At 41.1% G+C, this 25412-nt stretch overlaps 1 protein-coding gene across 1 annotated transcript; it reads right to left on the minus strand.

Annotated features, from left to right (window-relative positions):
• Nucleotides 1–1474: 1474 nt before the first annotated feature.
• On the minus strand, nucleotides 1475–25316 carry LOC114034122 (serotransferrin-like; the record flags this gene model as incomplete). The annotated part of the gene is made up of 13 exons (XM_027849722.1): nucleotides 25151–25316; nucleotides 20260–20423; nucleotides 18221–18329; nucleotides 16750–16938; nucleotides 15568–15712; nucleotides 14062–14117; nucleotides 12954–13132; nucleotides 8398–8566; nucleotides 6120–6283; nucleotides 4036–4126; nucleotides 3468–3521; nucleotides 2101–2253; nucleotides 1475–1622 (listed from the first exon to the last, which is right to left on the minus strand). Coding segments are annotated over exons 1-13 (1664 nt in total), but the record flags the coding sequence as incomplete, so codon positions are not given.
• Nucleotides 25317–25412: the final 96 nt, after the last annotated feature.

Genomic DNA, 25412 nt, shown 5'->3' on the forward strand with positions numbered 1-25412 from the left:
TCTTCCCCCGGGCATCCTTTGGGGAAAGCACTTTTCCAAAATTACTGAGCACTAAGAATTTCTTTGGAGCAGCTAGGTGGCGCCATAGTGCAGAGAGTGCTAGGCCTAGAGTGAGGAAGACTCATCTTCCTGAGTTCAAATCTGGCTTCAGACCCTTACTAGCTGTGTGACTCTTGGCAAGTCACTTAAACCTATTTGCCTCAGTTTCCTCATCTGTAAAATGATCTGGAGAAGGAAATGGCAAACCACTCTAGTATCTTTGCCAAGAAAATCTCAAATGGGGTCACAAAGAGTCAGACACAACTGAAATGACTGAACCACAACCATCATTTAGATCAATCTCAAAGTGAAATGAGCACCTCAGGTGGAGATAAGTTACCTATTACTTCACTTCCCAAAGTCTAGATCAGAGGTGGGGACCCTTTGGGCTCCAGGCCACATGTGGCCCTCTAGGTCCTTAAGTGCAACCATTTGACAGAATTTGAATTTAGTCAAAGGGCTGCTCTTGAGGACCTAGAGGACCACATGTGGCCCCAAGGCTGAAAATTCCCCATTCCTGGTCTAGATCATTTCTTAGACGTTATGGAAAGAATTCTTTCTTGGATATAAATTGGATTATATGATCACTGAGTTACCTTCTAATTCTGAGATTCAATAATTCATTCTATAATAATAATAGAAGTAAAGTGACCATAGCCCTAGAATGACTTCAGAACCCTTTTGGACCAATACTTATTTTTACAGATGAGCGAACCGGGGCCTAATGCGCCCAACATCATACAGGTAAATAAGCATCAGGAGGAATGTAAACAGGTTCTCTGACTAGTATTCTTTCCAGTGCAGCATGCCACCTTTCCCTTCAGCCATTTCAGCTTCTAATCTATACTGCCTTCACTCCAACCAAGAGGCAACAAAGGGCCACATTGCTCGTAGGTCATAGTGTTACATCAATCTGTTAGGAAAAAAACCCAAGAACAACCCAACAAATCTGTTGGTGCTGGCAGGACCCACAAATGACCAAATGTGCAGAGCCATGGATCTGGTCTGTGTCCTGCTGACCTGTTCTAAATCCCTCAATGAGAGTTAGGAGACCTCACTACTAGCTGTGGCCCTGCCCCTAACCAGCTGCACAATCCTGAGCAAGTCACATCACCTTTCTGAGCCTCAATTTCCCCATTTATAAAATGATGAAGTAAAACTAGATGATCTATAAGAGCCCTTTCTGACCTATGATTTTACGGTTCAGCGTTAATCCTGCACCAGTAGCATTTTTTTTTTTTTTTGGTGTGTGAGGCAATTGGGGTTAAGTAACTTGCTCAGAGTCAAACAGCTAAGTGAGTATTATGTGTCTGAGACCAGATTTGAACTCAGGTCCTCCTGACTCCAGGGCTGGTGCTCTATTCACTGCACCACCTAGCTGCCGCCACCCCCCTCCCGGTGGTATTCTTAATAGGGCCAGATCTAATACCCTTACCTGAAAGCCCCATTGTAGCCGTAGTAGGTTTCTTTGGTACTAGAAGCACATTTATCCAAAACTGGTGAGTCTGGATTGCCAATACATAAGGCACAGAGACTGGAAGCAGGATCAGCACCAGGAGCACAGGATTCACTGAAATATTTATCTGCATAGAGGAAAGACAGCTGTTTCTACTTGAATCAATATAAGAGCACTTCCCTTTACTTTCCATGTTAAAAAAAACCTCTATTTTAAACTATCTAATAGCCTCAATTAAGTGAAAACATCTGCTCATAAGCCCAGAACCTGAAACAAATCAGAGGTTCAGAGATTGGGTGACAGGCAGGTATGCCCCCATTGCATGGAGAGAAGGTTACCCCACCAGATGGTGATTAAAAAAAAAAAAACTCAAGGCTCATATATAGAAAGTCAATTAATATACTCTCCCACCATCACCCAGGTCCTTTGGGTTCTACTTTTCTTCTTCAAATCTGCCCCTGGTATCTGTTTTAACCTGATTCTATCCGTATAGAAATGTTTAGCACTCCCTGCCCCCCAGGGTAAGGAGGGATTTCACAATGTGACTTTCCCCACTAACCACTAAAGAAAGTTAGACGAATAACTTCCTCAAAGAACCAGCTTACCAAATTCACAGGAATGGGTTTTGTTGTATATTAGGCCCATGGGTATGTTCCAGCCTGCAGTTCTGCCGACCGCTGTGTGGCAGGATTTCTTGCCTTTTAGTGAATCCCAGGTAAGATCAGTTTTTGCTCTAACAACAGCCACAGCATAATAGCCTTGGGGAAAAAAAACCAGTTACAAAAAAGCCAAAGTTAGCATTAAGAGGCATTCCACAAGGTGCCACTTGGTGCCACTACACCAAGCCTACTTCATGCCTCAGGGGAAATAGATATATAAATATCCCCAGAATTATGGAACTGGAGAGTTGGAAGGACCTCAGACATCAGCTACTTCATTTTTCATGAGTAGAAAGGCATCTCCACTATAACATACCCAACAAGTAGGCATCCGGGCTGTACTCAAAAGACTTCCAATGAAAAAGAATCCATTATTCCCTAAGGTAACTTTTTCCATTTAATGGTTTATGTTCAGTCATTTTTCAGTAGTATCTGATTCTTTGTGACCCTATTTGGGATTGTCTTGGTGGAGATACTGGAGTGGTTTGCAGCATTTCCTTCTCCAGCTCATTTTACAGATGAGGAAACTAAGGCAAACAGGGTGAAGTAACTTGCCCAGGGTCATACAGCTAGTGGTCTGAGGTCAGATTTGAACTCAGGAAGATAAGTCTTCCTGACTCCAGCCTGGCACTCTATCTACTGTGCCAGCTAACCCAATAGACATACATACATACATACATACATACACACCCATGTTTATATGTATATATGTAGTTATATGTATGTCTAATATAAAATGCATCTGCATTCAGCTAACTTATGTATTATTTATGTTCTCTCTTGCATATATACATATGCACATATATGCACACATATATATGGAGAGAGAGAGAGAGTGTGTGTGTGTGTAATCAGAAATTTGTCTCCTCCCTACCTCCAAGAGAATCTTCTTTCTCAGAGTTGGAAGACAAGAAAGTCACTTGGCATTTAATCCTGGCTGTTTGAATGCACATGGATTGGTTTTTACCATTTTCAAAGCAAAAACATCTATATGAGCTTGATCCCCTTCTCAGCCTGCTACAGGGCTAATAAGAATGAACCCCAACCAGGGACTGTTCCACATCTTAAAATCTATAGGAACGTATGCAGTCCCCCAGTGACTCTTTGCAACTGACCCTAGGGTTTTGTTTTTTCTTTTTTTTTTCTTAAGAGCAAGAATAAGTGAATTTTTGTTAATTCAAAAAAACTTAATTAAAAAAAAAAACCCGACCTTGGTTTCCTACCATTTCATCTGCTGGGGCTCCTTTGTAGTTTTGCTTTTTATAATAATAGAAATTTTCCTTCCATCCCCGGAATTACCAATTCAGACTCACCCTCAGCAGATTTATTCTCACAATCAGGCCCATAACTCTGTCCATTCTTAGGTGCTGAAAGAATAAAGAAGACAAAGGAGTGAGTCATCTTCCATCTGCATTCACGAAATATCAAGTCTCCTTAAGCAGAAGTGTTTATCCCACTGAAATGTTATCCCCTTAGGAAGAATCTTTAATTCTTCCCAGTTCAGAATAACATGAAAGGTGAAAATGCATCTTCTTTCAGCTAAAGGCCCTTCCATTTGGGTCCCACCCTTAGAATGTGTGGATAACTGAGGCCCATGTTTTCTCTTTCCTCTCTTGCCTTTTGACCATTTCAGGACTTCTTAGCATAGCAAGAAAATGTGATATTTGACCTTAGTCTATACAGCAAGGGGCTAACCCGAGCTGTCTCCATTATCTTGGAGCTGTAAATGTTTAAATGATTATTAGTCATACTGTTTTATCCCTTTGATATTTCTCACCCTTCTTCCACCTAAAAAAAATCCCTAGTGAGAGCTATGTGCAAAATCTTTTGTCCAGAGTCCAGAGAGAGTCAAGCACAAAGAAAAATCTTCCCTTTACTTACCGTAGTTCTCGACCAGGACAGGCACCAGCCCACACTTGCCAGCAACATAGACATATCCTCCATCAGTGCTCATGGCATCAGCTTCCCCTTTCTGTAGGGGCAAAGCAAATCATCACCAAAACATTTGGACTGGTCTCTGCTCCCCAAAGACTACTAGCCCTCCATCAGGACTGCTACAGTACACACTCAGTGACAGGGTTGATTGATTAGGAAGGGGGAAGAAGGGAGGAGATGGATGGGAAGTCCAGGAATTTAGATGGAGTTTGACACCAGAAAATTATCTTGAATATTAATCTCATACAGAAGGCAATTAGGGAGGAAAATAATAGCTCACATTTATATAGCATTTTATGGTTTTTTATGGTTTACAAGGCATTTTCCTGACAATTCTCTGTGCTAGGCAATTTTTAAATTATTATCCCCATCTTATAGATGAGATAACTAAGGACCAGAGAAGTTAACTGATCTCAAAGCTAATAGAGACAGGTCTCAAACCAAGATCATCTGTCTTACTTTCCACCATCTCAGTTTTTCTGGTTGTTTGACACTTCATAAATTTCTTTCACTTACCAAGGATATTAAGCTACCTGCTCTCTCTGAATATCTCACCCAATTCTCCTATGACCACCTGTACTTATGAACTTTGGGATTAAGGAATGCAGCCTTTGGTTACGGAATACTTATCTCCAATATAAATTATAATATTATTAAATTATAATAGCTAACTGGCCAGGGGATGAAATCCATGATAACCTTGGCCTGAAGTCAAGAAGACCTGAGTTCAAGTCTTTCTGATAGCTATGTGACCTACTAATGGTGAATCTGAAGTGGTCATTCCAGAAGTGGAAGGAAATTTTCTGTTGTTATAAGTCACAACCTCTCTCAGCTTCATTTTCCTCATCTGCAAAATGGGGGGAGTGATAATACCTGTGGCATCTATGTCACAGAACTGCTGTGAAGCTCACTTGAGACAACATATGTAAAATGCTTTGCACACTTGAAAGCACTGTATGTAGATGTTAGTTATAATCACTATTAGCTTCATTAGCACCATGCTTTTCCCTAGTTACCACTCCTCTCCCTTGCCCTCTACAAACATCCACAGGGAGATGGAGACAACAATCTTTCACTGATCTGCAGAATTGACCTTGGCTGTCTGCAGGCTCGGATGCCATCCCTACCCCACTTGTGCTGTTCCCCATGTTGAAAGTCACTTCTAAGGCTTCTGGCATCACAGATCTACTGGAAGGGACTTCCAAGATCATCTAATCTAATCCCCTCATTTTATAGAGGAGTAAGAAAGTAGATAGTCTAGGATACAACACAGGAGACCCAGCATATGACCTTTTAAAATATTACTTTTTATAAGCATACATCTTTTATTGCAAGAAAATACCACTCTCCTTGGCATGGTGGAGGTGGTTCTAAGTCAAGTTATACATGTTACATGGAAGGCTCTGACTCTTTGGTGGGCAATAACACATCTTCATAGATAGACAACAAAGAAAGAAAACATACTGTCATTGAGGCAGGGGGTAAAGTTTTCAGACACTACCTGCAGAGTACAAATTCTTTATTTCTGTCCATGGGAGGAGGCTAACAGTGAACTAGGGGTGCTTAAAGAGACTCAGGCTTTCTTATCAAGCAGATTCCCATGAGCACCAAAAGGCATGCATATATTAGTCCGGCTGATGGCTCCACTGAAGCATGAAGAAAGGTACTCAGTTGAGTGACAGTACAGAATGGCTTGTCTAAATAACGGCAGCCACACACTTAGCTCCTGGGAAGTTGGTGTTCAATGTAATTCCCTAACACAGTAACCCAGACTCAGCAGAAATGTTGTTATTATTAATATTCACTATCTTCCTTCTCCGTTAGGAAATTCCTACTTTGAATGACAGGAGTTTAGGGTTAGACGGTGCTTTCAATATCACTTAGGCCAAACTCTTCACGGAGTCCCAGTGAGCCAAGCAGCTTGTTCAGGGTCATACAAGTGGAAAGTAGTAGAGCTATAACTAGAACCCAGATCCTCTAGGCTGAAGAACCCCAAACACTGATGCTGTACCCAAATGAGAGCTACCTACCATTATCTTGACAATGCATTCTTCAGAGTTATCTCCCACTTCACATGCAATGTCTCCATTACTGAACACGCTCCATTTGTCGCATACTTTCTTTTCCTCATTGTTCACTGTGCACCACTTCACCTTTTTGTCTCCTAAGGAATGGAGCTTGTCTAGGGCATGACCTGGGAAGAGAAGTCAGAGTTTGGCCTGCTAATCAATCCTTAAAATGCACTATGAAAATGCTTGAGTTGTGGTCAGTGAAAGATGAAATAACTAAGAAAACAAAGGTTCCATCTTCTGAGCTTATTGATTCATTAAATAATGTATGACAATTGCCCAACTAACCAACACCAGATTCCTCAGCTTAGGCCTGGACCTCAAATACAGGGAGAGACAGACTTTTCTATATTAAAAACCATTATTGCAATAAAGCCAATTCATTAAAAGGAAACAATACATTATGTCATCTAACTTCTAGTTAGACGAAAGAGTAGGGATTTTCCAAGTTGGGAAGGAAAGAGCAAACAGGTATAATTCCTTGAAATCAGAAAAAGAGGTCACCCACTCCCCCCAAGTGTAAACAATCAAAGGAATGTGGAAATAATAACTAATTGATCAGGATAGAGTCAGTTTTCAGATAAGACACATGAGTTACTTGAGTTTGTAATTGTAAGAAAAATTGTAAGAAAACTCCTTGCATCAGTCTTTGGGTCTGACTGGGTTTCTGGTCTACATGACCTATGTCCTTGGTTAAGGGTCTCTAAGAGGCAAGGAGAGGTGGTCCAGCTTCCCAGTCACACAGGGCTAGGTTCAAACAAAACTATTCTCCCAATTCCCACAATTGAATCAACTTTTCTCACAAGATAGAAGTTGGACTAGACCCATAATTGAATAGGAAGGGAATTGAACTAGATCTAGAATTGAGTCACAAGATGGAGTCATTGTAGTTTACTCAATTCCCACAATTAACCATTTGCTGTCCTCCCCTTAATTCCCTCAATTTCCTTAGAGTTGGGGTTTCTAGCATTAAAAGGAGGTTATCATTCATCCAGTCACCAGAAGAACTCTTTTAATTCTTTTAATACCCAGGAACTCAGGAGATTGTGGATAATTAAAAAACAAAACCAAAATATGCCAGGAGTTTACTTTCTAAATACTTCCTAATTAACTGATTTGACCTGGCCTTTCAAGGACTTCCCTATATGACTTTGGGAGAGTCATTTTCCTTCGATGGCCTCCATTTTCACATCTTTAAAATGAGGAAAACAAATATATGATCTCTAAGGTCCCTTCTATTCTTGAAATTCTTGGATATATGATCAGATTCTCAAATATATGATCTCTCAAATATATGAATATATATTCTTAAATATATATGATCAAGTATATGATTTTTCAAATATATGATATATTCATATGTCGTATGTATTCATACATCACATGTTCATGGCATATGATGTATATTCATATATATACACATGATTTCTAAGGTCCCTTCTTTCCTCAAAATTCTGATATATGATCAGATTCTCAAATATATGATCTCTGGAATAGATGAATATATATTCTCAAACATACATGATCAAGTATATCATCTCTCAAATATATGATATATTCATATATCATATGTATTTATACATCATGTATATTCATCATATATCATATATTCATATATATTATTTCTGTGGTCTCTATCACTGAAATTCTCTGCTATATAATCAGATTCTCAAATATATGATATATATGATCTCTCAAATACATGACTGTATATTCTCAAATATATGACCTCTAATGGGTCCCTTCTATCTCTTGACATTCTCTGATTCTGTACTTCCCTAGTGATATCAGCTTGGAACTATGATGGGTAGGAAGATTTCCTGACCACTTGGACTGAGGATCATAAAAATGATTGGGGAGGGACGTTCTGAAAATTTCTTCTGTGCCAAGTAAAATAGCCCCAGGATATGGTTTTTGAAATGTTTGCCATTGTCCTTCATCCAAAAGAAATCCTTTAAAAGGCTATCAGATTCAGGTGACAAATACTGAGAACCATCTGGTCTTAACAGCTGGCCTGAAGGAGATCGGCCAGCTGTGTAACCCCTCTGAGTCTCTGTTTCTCCATTTTATCAATTGCCCCAGATTATTAGAAATTGCTATGGAATTCTCAAAAGGCCAAATGCCTGGAAGTGTTATGATGTCTTACAATGCCTGCGACTGAGTTAGAATCATGGCCTACCCCATATACTGTCATCAGACTGCTTGGGCCCCCTCAATACAGACCAGAGTCTCTGCTTACCTTTAATGGGCTTAATGGCCTGGATGTATTGGTATCCCAGGTACAGTTCATAGTCCATCTTTGGAGGGACTCTCAAAAGCCTGTTGGCAGTGTTCTTAAAGAGCAGGTCTTTTCCATGTTGGGAAGCAAATAGATTGAATTTGTCTGATTTGCCCTTACCAAAATTTTCCTATTCAAGGAAAAAGAGAACCATGAATGAAAACTGCTAACAAGGGAAGAGGTAACCCAGTGTTTGAGTCCTTTTCTCTCTTTTCTCTCACTTATTGACCTAACCCGCTCCCATGCTTGGATTATCATCACTGTGCCATTGGCTCACCAATCTCTATAACCAGCTCTAATCTCTCTTGAGCTCCAATCTGTTTCTTTCATCACCAACTCTCTATTCGACAGTTTCAAAAGAATTTCAGACTCAAAATAGAACTCGTGGTCTTGTCCCACACACTCATTTCTAGGCTAAATTTCCCTATTTCAGTCCAGGGCTCCATCATCCTTCCAGGTTTACATCTTTGGAGATTTCTTCAGCTCCTCACTTCCTCCACCCCCAACTTTTATAATAACTGCTTAATCTTGTGATCTTCACAGCCTCTCCCATATGTATCCCCTTGTTTCCTCTTCATTTAGACCACCTTATTTCAGGCCCTCATAACATCTCCCCTGTGTTATTGCAAAGCCTCCTAATTGGTCTCCCTGTCACATTTCTCTTTCCCCTCCAAGATATCATTCTCATAGCTGCCAATGTGATATTCCTAAAGCCAAATGTTTACAATGTTACTCCTCCCTACTCAAGAAACTCCAATGACTGTCTATCCCCACTAGGATCAAAATACATACTCTATTACTTAAAGGCCTTCACATGCTGGCCCCCACCTACCTTTCCAGTCTAATTATACATTGATCCTTTTCACCCACTCCACGGTCCAAACTGGTTCTCTTGTTGTTCTTAAGACAGAACACCCCATCTTCCATTGCCATGTCCACTTGCCTAGAATCCATTCTTTCTCCACCCCTACCTCTTAGAATCCCTTGTTTCCTTCCAGATTCAGCTCAAGTGCCACCTTCTACATAAAATCTAAGCCTGACTCTCTCAGCTGCTGCTCACCTTTCCCATATGTTGTTATTGTTCAATTGTTTTCAGTCCTGTTCAATTCTTCATGACCCCACTTGGGCTTTTCTTGGCAAGGGTACTGGAGTGGTTTGTCATTTCCTTCTCTAGCTCATTTTACAGATGAGGAAACTGAGGCAAATGGGGTTAAATGAGTTGCCCGGGGTCATACAGCTTTTAAGTGTCTCAGGCTAGATTTGAACTCAGAAAGATGAGTCTTCCTGACTTTAGGCCCCAGCGCTTTATCCACTGTACCACCTAGCCTGTCTCCCATATGACCTTGTATCTATTTTATGTATGTTTTATGTAAACCTATGTATGTATGTACTTTGTCTGTATGTCCTCAGCACTTAGCATTGTGCCTGGCACAGAGCAGTAGGAAAATGAACAGAAACCATGAGGCAAAAATAACAGGTCAAGAGGGAGAAGGAATTTCTAACTAAACTAAACTAATAACTAACTAAAATCTGTTGTGGAATTAGGATTCAAGACCAAAAAGACCCTAGACCTATTATTTAATTATACTTCTAGAAGATTGTGCAGAGGCCTAATGACAAATTAGATATAGCTATTGGACCACTGGGAAGGGCAAGGGGAACTTTACATTCATCTGGTGAATGAAAATGCTTAAAGGAAGCATGTTTCTTAGAGGAGCTGATGACATCCTGTGATCCATTTATATTTCACCTCTTTTTCTGAATATCTCAGTCATCTCTCCCAACCCCAGGGCTGTTAAGCATCAGTGATTCCATCTTATATGCCTCGTATTCTTGTCTACTTTGTATGTGTCCATTAATCTCTCAGTTCTATCTATCTCCATTTATCTTATCCAAGACTTCCATTTGATTGTTTTCCTTTTAAAGCATATAAGAATGTTTGCCCTAGAGCAGTTGGGTGAGAAGTATTTTCTCAGTTCTTTTTTCTTTGAAAAATGCTCTCCCTTCTGATCATAAACAACTTTGATTATGTTGAGAATCATCGCTCTTGATCAGTTCTTGCAAAACGTTCACAAAGGGAATGTAGCGGCAGCATTGGACTTGGTGTCAGGAAGAACAGAGTTCCAATCTGGCCTCAGAAATGTAGTAGCTGTATGGCCTTGGGCAAGTCATTTAACCTCTGTTCACCTCAGTTTCCTTATCTGTAAAATGAGAATGGTTTCTAAATGGTGCAATTGATACAGTGTTGGGCCTGGAGTTAAGAAGACTCATCTTCTTGAGTTCAAATCTGGCCTCTGACACTTACTAACAAGATTGTTAGTAACTGTTTGCCTCAATTTCCTCATCTGTCAAATGAGCTGGAGAAGGAAATGTATCTCCAGTATTTCTGACAAGAAAACCCCAAATGGGGTCACAAAGAGTCAGACATGATTGAAACAACTGAACAACAACAAATGAGAAGAAGAATAGCTTCGACCTCGGAGGGTCATTGTGAGGACCAAATGAGATAATAACTGTAAAGCATTTTGCAAATCTGAAGGTGTCATATAAAATGCTAGCTATTCTTTTTATCACATGGAGCATCAGTGGTGAATCTGTCTATGGCATATTAACACAGACTGACAGATTCATAAGCTTATGAGATCCTAGCCTAGCCAGTGCATCACCAATGCAGGAAGTGGATTTCCCTCTGTAGAGTACGGATGGCCTATGGGATGGTACAGAGTGTAGCAGACAAAGTCAGAAGACCCAGATTGAGGTCCAGCCTCTGTTAAACCTCTCTGAGCATCAGGTTTAAAACGGAGACGGGGCAGCTAGGTGGCACAGTGAATAGAGCATTGGCCCTGGAGTCAGGAGGACCTGGGTTCAAATCCAGCCTCGGACACTTGACACTTACTAGCTGTGTGACTCTGGACAAGTCACTTAACCCCAATTGCCTTGCCAAAAAAGGAAAAAAAGTGGAGACAGTAACATCTACCCAGACCACCTTGCAGGGTTATTAATGAGAATCAGAGAAACAACAATAGCCAATACTCAGATACCCCTTTGCAAGGCACAAAAGCAATTTCCACAGAATTTCTCTTGTGATCCTCAAAACCTCCCTGTAGGGTGTAGAGAATGCTAATGTTATGCCCATTTTACAGACAAAGAAATTGAGGCTCATAAAGTTTCAGCAACTTGACTAAAGTCACCCTGCCAGTTAGTGACAGAGATGGGAAATGACTTCCGAATCTAAGTTGAGTTAATTTTCCCATCACATTGTACTTTCTTAAGGAATAAGGAGATAATGGACATAAGCATGTTTTGTAAACTGTAATGTGCTGTGCTGGGTCATGTGTTTATAGTATCAAAGATCTAATGTGCTGAGAGGGACCTCAGGGCCAACAGGTCCAATACTCCCAATTTACAGATAGGAAAATCGAGGACTAAAGAGATGAAATGCCCATGGGTGAGTGGGAAGACAGAATTTGAACACAGCCCCTCTAAGCCCAGAACTGATGCTCTTTGCACATACTACAGTATCATGATGCTTATTTCTCTGACAGACTTTGGTGGAAGGAACAAAATCACCAGAATTTAAAAGGATTTAAAGAGGAACAGCAAATAGGAACACAATGAAAACTTAGCAGAAGGAAAAGATGATCAATAGTCATATGAAAAAATGCTCTACATCAATAATAATCAGAGAGATGAAAATTTAAACAACTCTGAGGTATCACCTCACACTGATCAGATTGTCTAAGATGATAAAAGCAAAATGACAAATGCTGAAGGGGCTGTGGGAAAACAGGCACACTAAGCTGTGAACTAGTTCAGTCATTCTAGAAAGCAATTTGGAACAGTCCAGAACTATGCACATTAAACTCTGCATTCCCTTTCACCCAGCAATGCCATTACTAAGTCTATACCCCAAAGAGGTCAAAGAAAAAGGGCCCACATGTACACAAATATTTATAGCACCTCTCTTTGTTGTGGCAAAGAATTGGACGCTGAGGGGGTGCCCATCAACTGGGGAATGGCCAGACATGTCATGGCATATGAATGTGATGGAATACTATTGTGCTTTAAAAAATGTAGGAAGGGGATGGTTTCAGAAAAACCTGGGAAGATTTGTATGAACTGATGTAAAGAGAAGAGAGCAGAAGCAGGAGAACTTTCTACACAGTAACAGCAATATGATAAAGATAATCAACTGGGAAAGACTTAGTAAATCTGATCAATGCAATGACCCACCACAGTTCCAAAGGACTCATGATGAAAAATGCTATCTACCTCCAAATAGAGAGCTGATAGACTCAGAGTGCAGATTGAAGCATGTTTTTCCCTCTTCCTTTCTCTTTCTGTTTTTGCATGGCTAATGCAGAAATGAGTTTTGCATGACTTCATATTTGTAATGAGTTTTATATTTCTTGCTATCTCAATGGGTAAGGGAGGGGATGGGCAGAGGGACAAAATTTAGAACTGAAAATAAAATAAAATTGAATTTTTAAAAAAAGAGGAAAGAAGATGACCAATACCTGTGCAGTGGAAAGGAGATTCCAGATCAGATCCTCCTTGCCATTCACACTTCGGGCCACAACAGCATGAGCAGGGATCTTGGCCAGGTTGCAGTCCCTGTACTGATCCACAGGCTTCCTTGTGTTATCAGGACACAACAGTTCATAATTATTTTTGTCAGCCTCAGTTTGAAGGTTCTCTGCAAGAAGAAGCAAAAGCCCTAAATGAGTAGGGCTCCAAGGATGAATGTATGCCCCAGGAACTCTAAGTTTTCTTGAATCAGTGTCTCAGCATCTCCTCTTGGAAGGTTGAACCTGGCAAGACTAGCGAGGCCAGATCTACTACAGAAGAATTTAAACCAGAATAAGCATTTATTAAGCTTCTACTGTGTACAATGCACTATGATGGGCATTAAATGAGATACATATTTTGAATAAAAGCAAAAGATCAAGGGGAAGAAGAAATCTCAGACTAAAATCTATAGTGGAATCAGAATTTTAGGCCTAAGAGATGCTACACTGACTATTTTGTCATGCTTCTAGAATCTTGGCAAGTTACAAAGGCCTAAGAGCAAGATATTGTCTTCCTGAAGGACCAGGCTTTCCCAGGAGAAATCTTGCATGTACTATTTGGCTCTAATCAATTATCCATTAACATTTTACCTTTTTCTCAGAACATCCCAACAATCTTCCTCACCACCCACCTCCCACCCTCCACCTTCCTTGCCTGTTGAGTCTCAGTTATTCCACCTTTCATGTCTCATATTTTTGTCTATTTTGTATGGTCCTCATTTTGAAGGACATTGCAGTCTAGCAGGGTAACTGGGCACCAAGGTGGGCAACTTTAATCTACAAGTACTAGGGTGTAGGTAAGGATGTAGATGGAAAGGTTAATAATTATTGAAAAAGAGACTCAGAAGAGCCCAGTGCAGAGAATTTCACCTATCTTCCAACAGATGGTAAATGGCATACCCATAAGACCATTATGAACTAACTTTTTAAAATTTTCTTCAGAAGAGGGTTCTAAGAAAGAACACAAGAATAGGAAATAGAAAGAACAAGACTGAGGTTAGGCTATGAACAATGCTTGGGGTAGTGGGGAGCTGGGCTTCTCTACCCTGGTACTTACCCAGCACAGTTGTGTGCTTGACAAAACTCACATCACCAGTACCATCCTTCAGGCATCTAGGGAAAAGGGAAATCAAGAGAATCATTAATAGCTTATCCTATGCTTTCCTACAGTCCTCACAGACATAAAAGCATATGGAGGATTTCCAGAGCAAGACAACATCTGGTCCACCTGAGGTTCATAAGGTCACACAGGTAGGAAAGTTTAGAGACAAGATTCATAGGTCCCTGAGCCTTTCTAGCCCATGTGACCCAATTCAGCACTTAATGATACAAATGAATCCTATTGACACATGAAGCTTAACTGCAGTTAAGGGGAAGGTCCCACTTACTTGTAAATCTAGAACTGGAAAGAACTTTAAAATGATTGACTCTAACCTCCTATCTGAAGATGAAGGGCCTGAGGTCTGAACTGACTTGTGAGAAGTGACTTGCCTCAGGTCTCATAAGTAGTAAAAGCGAGAGAGTCAGGATTCAGACTGGAGTCTTCTGACTCCAAATCCAGTTCTCTTCCCACTGGGCCAAGGAGACTTCTCGTATCCTGCCATGATTGGTTGGCTATTGTTTTAAAGGTATCGGCCTAGTCTTCCAATGTGACACCATAGTGCACAGAATAGTGGGCCTGGAGTCAGGAAAACTCTTCCTGATTTCAAATCTGGCCTCAGACACTTACCAGCTGTTTGACCCTGGGCAAGTCACTTCACCCTGTTAGGGGTGAAGTTTCCTTATCTGTAAAATGAGCTGGAAAAGGAAATGGCAAATGACTGCAGTATCTCTGCCAAGTAAAGCCCAAATGGGGTCACGAGGCACATACTAAAATGACTAAACAACTAATCTTCCCATCCCAATCCAATATTCCTTCTGTGAGCTTCTTGAAGGCAGATTCTACCTCTGTTACTTCTATATCCTCAGTCCCTAACCCAATGCTGGGCATTCAGCATGTAACTAATGTCCAGGGGTGTATTAACTACAGAGGGGGTTCAGATACTGACCCAAGAAGGCCAGCTCAAATTGGCCCATAGGGAAAAGAAAGTCTTTTTTCAATAGGCTAGACTGTGAGCCAGAGGGTGGGGGACTTCTTTTCGTAAGTAGTCTGCCCTTCTGTAATGACCCAGGGACTATGTTGGCTGGACTGCTGAATACTAGAGAACTTTCTTAGTCAGGCTCTTTGTCTTCCTTCAGTTCAGGCCTAGACTAGGCCCAAGAAACTGAAAGAACCAGTAACAATAATAGTAATAATCATAATCATAATCATAGTCCCTCTGCAAAGTGCTTTACATAAATTAACCTCATTTGAACAAAAGTAGAGGTGACTGTAGAAGGAGGGACTGAAGCATAGGGTACTTGCTGTCCTGCCCAACCTCTTTGGGAATCCAGGGGTCAGGATGGTTGAAGCTAAGGAGTGGCTGTTGATGGACCCCAAGAAAATCATAGGGGTTGGGGAGAATGTTCACAGACCTACTGATGCTTAAAGTTTCATTGGAGTTATGGGGAGAATTCAACTTACTGGAAGGCTCCTGAGTAACCAAAATAAGGTTCTCTGTCTGAGCAGGCACACTTGTCGCCACCTTTTCCAGCACACAAAGAACACAATTTAGGATTCTTCCCCGAAGCACAAGGAACACAGCTGCCGGAGAAGAACCTGGCCACAGCTACGGAGAAAAAGAAACAGCAGGCTGAGCAGTGTGAGGGGCATGTAGGGGGACACATAGAAACAAGGCGCTAGTCCAAAGAGTGTTTTCCAGGCCAGCTCTCCTCCCAAAAGACATATCAATAGTGATCTGCATGAACAGAATGATCTCAACCACTTGCTTTTCACTTTGGATGAATTAGTCCACAAGAAGGTATTCTTTCCACAGTGCCACCTAGCTGTCCCTCAAAGCACAATTTTCAATCACAGAAAAAAAGCTACATCATGCCCAGACATTTACTCATTTCTATTTGTCTATTTGTCTATTTCTATTTTGTCTATTTTGTCTATTGTCTATCATGTCTATTTTCTGCAAATCTTACATAAAATTTATATGCATCCAAATTTTGCACACTAAATAAAATAAAGATCGCTGATGATCGATGACAACATAAATAATGTTTTCTACTGTTGCCACTGTTAAATGATCATCTTTGTTGTTATTGTTTGCTTCAGTGTGCCAGTTTCTAATGTGCACAGTGAATATATGTGTGTAATGAACACAGAACGTGGGAAAGTGGATCTAAAACTGGCCTCTGATATTTTACATGATTGCATATGAATAAACTGTATCAGATTACTTACTGTCTCAAAGAGGGGGAAAGGAAGGGAGGAATAGAATTTGGAAATCAAAGCTTTTTAAAAAATGTTTAAAAATTATTTTAACATATAATTGGGGGAGGGGAATAAAATATTATTTTTTTAAAAGAAAGAGAAAGAAAATTGGCCCAGAAAGACCCAGGTCTTGCCATGTACAGTCAAGTCCCCTTAAATTCTCAATGCTCCAGGCACCTTGAGCCTGAGCTGATAAGCTACAGTTTCCTCTGCATTCAGTAGAAAAATTTCCCCTCTGAGAATTCTTTTTGTGGCTGAAATCACAGATCTGGTGGAGAGCAGGGGGGAAAGGAAGGGAAGGGGGAAAGGAGGGGGGAGAACTAATAATAATACTGCAGCTAGAAGCCACTACATGCAGAGTACTCACTGTACTTGCCAGCTTACCTTCCTCTATTGGTTCTGGTGGTCCTTCCCAATTCAACAAGCCAAGTGTAAACAATGTCCCCACAGGCATGACCCACCCAGCTGACCTGGCCAGGCCAGTGTGGCAGGATTTCTTGCCTTTGAGGTCCTTGATTTGGAAATCAGTTCCTTTCTTCACAACAGCTACAGCAAAGTACTGAGACAGAGGAGCTACAAGATGGAAGAAACAGGAAGGTTCTCAGCTAGGAGCCAAAGACACTATTCTGCTGATTTCCTAAGGGGTGGGGAGATCCCAGGAAATCTCTGATCTTGGACTTGGATCTGGTGATGAGTAGAAGGAAGAATTTGAAAACTCTTATAAAACTTTACATGTGTGTGTGTGTATATATATATATATATATATATATATATATATACACACACACACACATATGTGTCCTCTCACCTATATACATACATGTACATATATACATATGTAGTATATAAACATATATAAAAGTCTTATAAAACACAAAATAATGAAGGCAAAATGAGTAGAACCAAGAGAACATTGTACATAGTAACAGCAACATTGTTTTAAGAAAGACTTTGAGCAAATAAATTATTTTGACTATTATAAATACCTAAATTAACCATAAGACATATGGAGAAAGATGCTATCTGCATCTAGAGAAAGAACTGATAAATAGAAGCATGTTAGAAAAATTTTACATATATATATACGTAAAATACATATATATACACCTATTTGTGCCTAATGGTGGCCATCTTGTGGGGGGACAGAAGAAAAAATAGAAATTTACATGAAAACTTTGTTGTATAAATAAAAGGAATTGCAAGTTATATGTAATAGATTTGTAGTTTCATATGCAATCATCTTTTTATTATACTATGTTATAGAAATGTTTGTTTTATTCCATAAACTAAAAATAAAAGAAATTTTTTAAAAGAGAAAAAATTCTTCCTTGACTGGTATAAGAGAAAATAATCAAAGCTCCCCTTTCAAATCATTAAATGCTGGGAATTTTTCCAGTGGTCCCATTCAGGCAAATGAGTGGCTAGGAAAAGGCCCCAGTTCACATTTGCCATCTCTACAATCTCCTCTCAGGTAATTTCCCAGCTAAAATCCCTATATTGTTTTGGTGACCAGAATGCTGTCCGTTACTGACATTTTTTCCTTTCTCCTCCTTACACCACGGGTTTGAATTCTTCAGAGTCAGAAGCACATAAAGAAAATAAGTTTAGGGGGCAGAAATGTATGAGGGAGAGGGGGAGTTGTTTATATAAGGGCCTCTGTTATAATAAGGGAATTTCTGGGAGTTTTGTCCCACAGCCGAAGCCCAATCTCTCACTCCCATCAATGGCGTCTCTTGAGAATAACACAAATGTCAGTTTCTGGACTTTCAGGGTTGGGTCCTTTCAGCATCCCAAGAGTTGTCAAATCCTTTGTGCTGGCTTGGGAGCCAACATGTGCAGGTCAAGGAGAACTCACCTGTTTCAGTACCATAGTCTTCAGCAACGATGGGTTTCAGATTGTAGGGTACCAGACCTGCTTCGTAGATCAAACCACCATCAACAGTCACAGCATCAGCTTCATTTTCCTGAAAGGGATGAGTGTAAACAGCACTGAAGTCCCTCACCTCTCAATAAGAACAGTATGAACACATGTAAGGGATAGTTTTGGCAGGAAATCATAGAAAAATTATGACTAGAAAAACCTTCACAAAGCTACATTGTCTTTTACCTGCCATGGAGACAACTGATGGCTCAGTGGATAAAGTCCTGGGCCTGGAGTCAGAAAGAGTTCAAATCTGGCTTTAGATACTTACTAGCTGTGTGACCCCAGGGCAAAAGACCTGTCTGCCTCAGTTTACTCAACTATAAAATAGGAATAATAACAACCCCTACTTTTCAGGGTTGTTTCGAGGATCAAAAGTGCTTAACACAGCAGGGATTTAATAAATTCTTAGTTCCTTCCTACCTTCCTTAGAACATAATAGTAGATATACATGCCAAAAATTCTCTTTCCCATTAAATGAAAAAAAAATCCCTCTCATTCTCCCTCCCTGCCTGTAATTGCCCTGCCTTTCATTCAAACAGTATTTACCAAGCCTTTCCTAATGAAAAATGGCCATAGAAAATATTAATTTTATTTGGTCTTTACCCTCAAGAAGGCTACAGAAAACAAGCTGGATATGGAATCAGAAGTCAAAATTTATGTTCAAATCCTGGCTCTTCCACTTACTGTGGGACCTTAGGCAAGGCACTTGACCTCTCTGGACCTCAGTTTCCTCATCTGTAAAATGAGGGGGGTGGATTAGTAACCTTTAAGGTTCCTCCTTGCTCTAAATCTATAAGCTATGAAAACTGATATGGAAAGTGAGTAGGAGTGGGGCAGACTCCCTTTCATTTGTTTGTCCGTTGAATAATTAATTATTCACCAGCTACACACTGAAGTCAAAGCGCCTAGGTTCAAATCCCAGCTCTGCTAGGAGCTATCTGGATGACCTTGGGCAATCTTGCTTAATCTCTCTAGGGTTTTCTCATCTGGAAAAAAAAAAAAAGGAAGGGGGAGCTAAACTAGGGTGACCTCAGAGGCCCCCTTCAGATCCAAATCTATGATTCTATGATCTTTTCCTATTTGTACTTGAATTCTACATTCACCTAGGTTCTCCTCCACTCCTAGAAGATTGTCTTGAGGAATGACTGTGGCAAGAAAGGAAGAAAGAAAGAAAGAAAGAGAGAGAGAGAGAGAGAGAGAGAGAGAGAGAGAGAGAAGGAAGGAAGGAAGGAAAGAAGGAAGGAAAGGAAGAGATAAATAAATGAATGAATGGTCACCTGGTAACTGAGTTTCAGGTAACGAGCATCACTGCACTGATCTGGGCTGTCTCAGCAGGCAGGCAGCCAGTCATTGGGCCCTCACTCAGCTAAAGCCCTTCCAGCTTGGCAGGCCTTGTCAAAGCTTACCCTTTGCTGACATAGCCTTAAAAAAGCCAGGGTCTCTTCCATTTCTGGATTTTATTTTTCTTTCCTCCTCTATTTTCCAGACAGCTGCTTTCTCAGCGTTGCAAGAAATTCTGTCTCCCTTCCAGGCTACCTTTGGGGAAAGCACTTTTCCAGAATTACTGAGCACTAAGAATTTCTTTGGGGCAGCTAGGTGGCGCCATAACGCACAGAGTACTAGGCCTGCAATCAGGAAGATTCATTGTCCTGAGTTCAAATGTGACCTCATACATTTACTAGCTATGTGACCCTGGGCAAGTCACTTCACTGTTTGCCTCAGTTTCCTTATATATCAAATGATCTGGAGAAGGAAATAGCAAACCGCTCCAGTAGTTTCTACCAAGAAAACCCCAAACGGGCTCATGAAGAGTCAGACACAACTGCAACAACTGAAGGGAGGTACCAGTGTAATGAAACAAACTAAGAGAATTGAGGGAGAGCAGAGAGAACATTCCTCCACTGTCCCTCAGGCAGACAATCACACACCCTCCACCATACCACTACCACTAAGGAGGGCTTGTGACCTACCGAGATCGCCTTAACACAATCTATGTGGGAAGTTTTCTTTATACAGGCCAGACCGGGATGGTTGATAGACTTCAAGGCCTCTTTGAATTCATTGCATTTCTTCAGCTCGTTTTCCGATATGACACACCATCTTACTTGCTGTTCTGTAGAAGCCAGGCACAGCCCTAAAGGAGAAAAGTCAGAGGGGAATGAGTTCATGGCCACACTCACCTCAGTCAACCAGAGACAGAGGAGGTGCCCCTGTCCCGGGTCCTGATCTTCTTGCTGCGGTCATCTTCCAGGAAGGAGAACAGAGAAACAAGACCCAGTGCCTGCATGCAGGATGGGAAGTTGTCCCCACCAATTAGAAACCGAGGCAAGCAACACATCCCGGTCTAGTCATCCGCTCTCAATTATCCAGGGCACAAGCTCTCATTCCCAAGATGCCTCCCCTTTCCTTCCCACCACCTCGGAAGCTGGTAGGGAAGGACCCAAGGGATGGAAAGAAAAAGATAATTCCCCTTCCCTCACTGTTATTTTATTCCTCATCAGTGGCCCCTTTTTGGGGGGGGTGAGGGTTGTGTTTTGTTAGTGCTGATGCTGTTACTATTTTTCACAAAGTCTTTCAGCATGATGCATAACATAGGATTACAAAGGAAACCAACTGTATTGAATACAGGTAAAGAAAAGAAAAATTTGCAAACCCCAGATTAAGAAGCCTTGATTTAGGGGCAGCTAGGTGGCTCAGCAGATACAGCACTCACCCTGGAGTCAGGAAGACCTGAGTCCAAATTCAGCCCAGACACTTACTAGCTGTGTGACCTTAGGCAAATCACTTAACCCTGATTGCCTTTTAAAAAAAAAAAACCTGACTTATAGAGAGGTTCGAATCAGCTTTATTGATGTGTTAAGTCAGCACTTCCAAGATCCATGGTTTCCTAGGAAGTAATCCTTTCTTCATTTTCTTTTTTTTTTTTGGAGGCAACTGGGTTTAAGTGACTTGCCCAGGGTCACACAGCTACCTTACTTTATTTTCAAAATCCTTTTTATATCTCCCTATCCTTCTAGCCTCTCCACACTTAGCTGGCCTGCAGTTTAGGTTTTACTAATGGTTTAGTAAAAAGAACACTTGATTTGGAGCTGGAAGAGCTGGGTTCAAATCCTACCTCTGCTACTTATGATCTATGTGCCTCTGGGCAAGTCATTTAACTTTTCCTAAGTTCCATGTCTGTAAAATAAGGGAGTTGAACTAGATGCTTCTAACACTCAAACCAGTGTCAGTTATTCTTAGTATGATCCAAGGTCCCTTCCACCTCTAAAATCATAACTTTGTGGTCCTAGGACAGCATGGAAACCATACTTGAAGCCTTCCCAGCTTAGTAGGACCTGCCAGGTTTTGAACTGGCTCACCAAGTTAGGGTCACCTTCTTGGCAAGATGAAGCATCAGAGGAGGACTTTAGTGGATGGAATAGCCTCTGCATTATAGCCACTGAGGGCAGCTGAATGCAAAGTGGATAGAGCACCAAGCCTGGAGTCTAAGAAGACCTGAGCTCAAATCCGCCCTCAGACACATAACTAGCTGTGTGACCCTGGGCAAGTCACTTCACCCTGTTTCCCTCAGCTCTTCATCTATAAAATGAACTAGAGAAGGAAATAGCAAACCACTCCAGTATCTTTGGCAGGAAAACCCAAATGGGGTCACAAAGAGTTGGACACAACTAAACAACAAGGGAACACCAGCACAGCAGCTTGCAGGAAATATATTCAAAGTATATTTTACAAATATGCAGAAAACCAAAACACAAAGTCTGGGAATTCGTTAGATATGGATTGAAATATCCCATGAAACATCCCAAGATATCTTTGCCCAGGGGCAGCTAGGTGGCACATTGGATAGAGCACCGGCCCTGAAGTCAGGAGGACCTGAGTTCATATTTGACCTCAGACCAAGCACTTGATTCTTACTATGTGACCCTGGGCAAGTCACTTAACCCCAATTGCCTTTAAAAAAAAAAAAGATATCTTTGCCCTCATGAGAAGTGTCCTCACACAGTTCTTCCCAGAATGAATGGGGTTTTGCAGCTGAAGTGTCTTCATCTGCAAAATGCGAGAGGTTGGACCAGATCTCTAAGGTGTTTTAGAGGATCTGAAGGGTCTGTACCATTCAAACTCCTTTGCTGAGCATTTAAATTCCTTCATAGTCTAGCTCTCCCTCACCTTTCCAGACTTATTAAGCATTACTTCCCTTCAAGCACTCTGCCTTTCAGCCAATCTTGCCTTCTTGCCATTCTTATATATAATGTTCCTTCTCCTGCATCTGCACAGGCTGTCCTTCCTGCCTGGAATGTCCCTCCTCCTCCCCTTTGTCTCTTAAAATCTCTTGTTCACCTCAAAACTAGGCTCAACTGTCATGTTCTACATTAGGCATTTCCTTATCTCCCCCAAAACCTAACCTAATATGTCATGTGTTCCACATAGATTTAGACCTGGGAGAGACTTTGAATGCAATTAACTCCAACAGCTTCATTTTATAGGGAGGGAAACTGAGGCCCAGAGAAATGAAGTAACCGTCCTCCCTCCCCCAGGATCACACAGAAAGCAAGTGCCAGAGCCAGGAGGAACCCAAGTCCTTTGATTTTTATTCCAAAAGTCTTTCCTCTATGTCATAGTCAGTCCTTCAATGCTAGAATTTAGAACTTAGTTATCTAGAATTATTAGTTAAAATCAGAAGCTATTTTGCTGGCTGGAGTAAGCCCCTCTCCTGCTTTGTCCTCCTTCTCTCTACAAGAGCCCCTGGCTTCCTTGGAAGCACCAGAGGGGATCTGCTGGGATCTCAGTTTCATCCCTCCATGGGGCAGCTCTGCCCCATTCTTCCCATTCAACTAAGGCTTTTTCCTATTTAAAGGATTTGCTAAGAGGCAGTGCGACTTCGTTGTTGTTTGTCTTTCCTTCTCCAAGAGGACCGTGATTTAGAGAGCTGGCCTCAGAAAACTAGACCTGGTTCAATTGCTGAGCTTTTCCCCTCCTCCCAGATGGTTCTATCCTCCCCTCTGAGAGTTGACCGGTCTGTACTCTATACCTGTCTTGTATTTGCTATATCATATTTGGAACTAAAGGGAAAGCAATGCAGGGGAAAGAGGAATATTTTTGGATCCTGTAAGCAGGAAACAAAAGGAGCAAAGAGTTATTTAGAAAACTCACTATCCCAATAACTTTCCAAACAAAATCAATCACTCAACAAGCACTTATTAAGTGCTTACTGTGTACCAGTCATTGTCTAAATCAGCCATGGAGATTTAAAAAAGGCAACAATATTTCCCACTCTCAAGGAGTCCTCCATGGCAACCACTCACTTACTCCCATTAGCGTGTTGTCTCTCTGTTATAATGTAAGCTCCTTGATGGCAGGAGCTCACTAAGCTCTTGTGTTTCTATCCCCAATGCCTGGCATACAGTTGGCACTTAGTAAATGCTTGTGGAGTGATTGATATAAAATTTCATTAATAGGACATTAACAAGGGAAGAAGACACTAGTGTCCATCAGAAAGAATTTGGAGAAGCAAACTGAGAGGGGAGCTCCTAGGGCTTTATTATGAAAAATGGTAAAGTGCCATCACCCCTTTATTGCTCCTAAACACCTGCTTTCAGCCCTCTAGGGAGGCCTTGTAACAAGAAGCCAAGCATCTCTTTTCATCTGGTCTATACTACTGACCAGCCTGGTGACTGTAGGCAGAACCCTTAGCTTTCCTCCATCTCAGCCTCTCCCTCTGTGACTCAGTTTCCTCACAGCTACAAAATGAAGGGATCTGACTAGATCTATGGCTCTTAATCAGAGGCCAGGGAAGTTTTTTTTTTAATGTCTGGATGACTCTCTTTTGACATAATCAGCTTCCTTGGTCATCAAATATATTTTATTTTATGCACTTAAAAATTATTCTCAGAAAGGATCCATAGGTTTCACCAGACTGCCAAAGGGGTCCCCATCACAAAAAAAGGTTAAGAAGTCCTGTACTAGATGGTCTCTAAGATACCTTCTAGATCTAAAGTTATGATCTCAGATCTAAAGTTTTTATCTCAGGATCTGCATTTGGGGATGAGAGTTCTACATCCTCCTAAAGCAGGTTATATCTATTATTGACTGCTGCAGCGTTGATCAGGAAAACTCACATAAGCTCTGTATTTCTATCAGGTCCTCCTTTTATAAAATAACTTTGTGAAGTATGTCTCCCACCCCCTTCAAATAATCTGTGTGATCCTAGGCAAATTATTTAACCTCTCTGGGCCTCAGTTTCTTTATCTGTAAGATGAGAGGGTTTTGATGACCTCATAGGTCAATTGCAACTTTCTAAATGTTCAAGTGGCTCAGTGTTAAGAGTAAGGAAAACCTGAGTTGAAATTCTATCTCAGACCTTATTAGATGTATGTCTATTAGTAAGCCCCTTACCCTTCTCTGGGCCTCAATTTCCTCATCTATAAGATGGAGATCATAATAGCATCTATCTCACAGGGTTGCTCTGAGGATCAAACCTTAAAGTGCTATATAAATGCTGGCTTAATTATTATTATTTTTTAAATTATCATTATTGTTATTATATCTACAAGGGTAGCAGATCAAGAACTCAAGACTGCACTCACGGATAGTTTAACCCCAGGACTGATCTCTCTTCCATGCCAGGTGTGGATCTGTCTCATTCACATTTTATTTTGTGAAGACAGAGATGGGAATCCAATTCCTGACACCCTCCAGTGTGCTAGTGGCCTCAGAGAAAGCTCCCACTAGGAGATATGCAGAAGGCTACCATGGACCCTGGTCTTACTCACAAAGAATGGGCAGGGAAGACTACCCCCACCTCACCCCAAAAATGAACCTGGCATTCCCCCTCTAAATCAATAGCCATCAGTGGTCACTTACCTATTATCCCGAAGGATAATAAGGCGGAGAAAGTGAGTTTCATTTCTTTGTTGGTTCTGGGCCTGGTAGCAAGGGGGTGGTGGGGCTTCTATCACAGAATAACCCCCTGGATTCTGTGATGGCTTCTTAGCTGTTCTCCTGGTCCTTTTATAGAGAAACAGGAGCTGTGTTAGCAGAATCAGTGACCTAACAATGTTTGTCCTTCCTTGTTGCCCAATAGCCACTCAGCCACCTTCTTCTCCCTCTTCCCTTTTCTCTCCCC

Source organism: Vombatus ursinus, unplaced genomic scaffold, assembly GCF_900497805.2.
Source record: "Vombatus ursinus unplaced genomic scaffold, bare-nosed wombat genome assembly UNPS02008062.1, whole genome shotgun sequence".
Classification (NCBI taxonomy): domain Eukaryota; kingdom Metazoa; phylum Chordata; class Mammalia; order Diprotodontia; family Vombatidae; genus Vombatus; species Vombatus ursinus.